At 48.3% G+C, this 2,500-nt stretch overlaps 1 protein-coding gene across 1 annotated transcript in view; it reads left to right on the top strand.

Moving 5' to 3' along the window:
- The window catches only part of mpp2b (MAGUK p55 scaffold protein 2b), a gene marked incomplete at its 5' end in the record, with an annotated part of 38,540 nt that overhangs the window by 23,308 nt on the left and 12,732 nt on the right, over positions 1-2,500 (top strand). The window contains one exon of the mRNA XM_083634613.1: positions 427-582. Within this exon, the coding sequence (XP_083490739.1) occupies positions 427-582 (156 nt within the window). The remainder of the gene's footprint in view (positions 1-426; positions 583-2,500) is intronic.

The following is a 2,500-nucleotide window of genomic DNA, read 5'->3' as shown; positions in this document are numbered from 1 at the left end:
AGCTGACAGGAAAGAAGCTAGGTTTCAAATGGTTCCCTAGCAACACAATTCTGTGAAAACCGTCAATAGTGTGCATATATAGTGCATATATAGTGTGCATATGTGTGTCATTGGACCACCTGATTTAGCGTGCATTAGCGGAGGGTAGTGTCGCATAGTGCGCCCATGTGGGAGTGTCACTACCCCCACCCTTCAACACACGCACGCACACACACACACACACACACACACACACACACACACACACACACACACACACACACACACACACACACACACACACACACGCCCTCTGCTGCACCCTAAGTGCACTATCCCCATTAAAATGAATGGGAGGACTGGCGTTTTCACTGTAGCTTATGCAGTAAAACAATTGTGTTATCATCCTTCTCATCATCATCTGTTTCTATCACATCGGGCCCACAGTCGCTCCTGGAGACTCATGACTCGGTGGCGTCCAAAAGCTTTGAGACTCCTCCCCCCAGCCCCTGCTCCTTCATGGACGCAGACTTCAACAACCAGCCGGTGCCCCCCGACGCAGTCAGGATGGTGGGCATCCGCAAGGTGTCCGGAGAGCACCTGGTAAGACCAAACAGTTCCAGGTGCAAACAGTTCCAGGTGTCCGGAGAGCGCCTGGTAAGACCAAACGGTTCAAGGTGTCCGGAGAGCGCCTGGTAAGACCAAACGGTTCAAGGTGTCCGGAGAGCACCTGGTAAGACCAAACGGTTCAAGGTGTCCGGAGAGCACCTGGTAAGACCCAACGGTTCAAGGTGTCCGGAGAGCACCTGGTAAGAGGACCGCAATGGAAACAAGCCTATGCTTTATGCTACGGCTTTATTGTGTTTTTATCCTCGGTGATTGTCTGTATTCCCTGTCTCTGTGTTGACATTCACCAAATAAAGTCAATCAATCAATCAATCAAACCCAACAGTTCAAGGTGTCCGGAGAGTACCTGGTAAGACCAAACAGTTCAAGGTGTCCAGAGAGCACCTGGTAAGACCAAACAGTTCAAGGTGTCCAGAGAGCACCTGGTAAGACCAAACAGTTCAAGGTGTCCAGAGAGCACCTGGTAAAACCAAACAGTTCAAGGTGTCCAGAGAGCACCTGGTAAAACCAAACAGTTCAAGGTGTCCAGAGAGCACCTGGTAAAACCAAACAGTTCAAGGTGTCCAGAGAGCACCTGGTAAAACCAAACAGTTCAAGGTGTCCAGAGAGCACCTGGTAAGACCAAACAGTTCAAGGTGTCCAGAGAGCACCTGGTAAGACCAAACAGTTCAAGGTGTCCAGAGAGCACCTGGTAAGACCAAACAGTTCAAGGTGTCCAGAGAGCACCTGGTAAGACCAAACAGTTCAAGGTGTCCAGAGAGCACCTGGTAAGACCAAACAGTTCAAGGTGTCCAGAGAGCACCTGGTAAAACCAAACAGTTCAAGGTGTCCAGAGAGCACCTGGTAAGACCAAACAGTTCAAGGTGTCCAGAGAGCACCTGGTAAAACCAAACAGTTCAAGGTGTCCAGAGAGCACCTGGTAAAACCAAACAGTTCAAGGTGTCCAGAGAGCACCTGGTAAGACCAAACAGTTCAAGGTGTCCAGAGAGCACCTGGTAAAACCAAACAGTTCAAGGTGTCCAGAGAGCACCTGGTAAAACCAAACAGTTCAAGGTGTCCAGAGAGCACCTGGTAAGACCAAACGGTTCCAGAACTTCACTTGAGGTCCCTTTGCAGGTCAACGGGTCGTCGGGTAGAGCTTGGAACGGCGGCTCTTATACTAATGAGGTTGAGTCCCACTGGGCGTGCCAGTTTAAAAATGAATACCCTTCTGTCAATTGTAACTCGTTAAAATCCCTCATTAAATGGTGTGATTTGTGCTTTAGGAGCAGCAAAGGCACTCAGCATAATGGCACCTGTTTGTAGCATTGTTTAAAGTAAGTAAGTTAGATTTTTACTACGCCACAGAACTGCAGTGATTTATATGACAATAACAAGGACTGAGTGACGACGCCAGGTGCTGACATTTCTGGCTTCACAACTCACTTTCTCGCCTGATGTGTTTTGGAACAGGAACTCCTCGAACCCCCCCTCCCCCACCTACTACTTTAAACAGGAAGGTGCTCGAGAGTTAAACAGGAAGGTGCTCAAGAGTTAAACAGGAAGGTGCTCGAGAGTTAAACAGGAAGGTGCTAGAGAGTTAAACAGGAAGGTGCTAGAGAGTTAAACAGGAAGGTGCTAGAGAGTTAAACAGGAAGGTGCTAGAGAGTTAAACAGGAAGGTGCTAGAGAGTTAAACAGGAAGGTGCTAGATAGTTAAACAGGAAGGTGCTAGAGAGTTAAACAGGAAGGTGCTAGAGAGTTAAACAGGAAGGTGCTAGAGAGTTAAACAGGAAGGTGCTAGAGAGTTAAACAGGAAGGTGCTAGAGAGTTAAACAGGAAGGTGCTAGAGAGTTAAACAGGAAGGTGCTAGAGAGTTAAACAGGAAGGTGCTAGAGAGTTAAACAGGAAGGTGC

Source organism: Poromitra crassiceps (assembly GCF_964638095.1).
Source record: "Poromitra crassiceps genome assembly, chromosome: 4".
In the NCBI taxonomy this organism is placed as follows: domain Eukaryota; kingdom Metazoa; phylum Chordata; class Actinopteri; order Beryciformes; family Melamphaidae; genus Poromitra; species Poromitra crassiceps.
The sequence above is the reverse complement of the archived record's forward strand: the minus strand, read 5'-3'. Positions and strand labels throughout refer to the sequence as shown.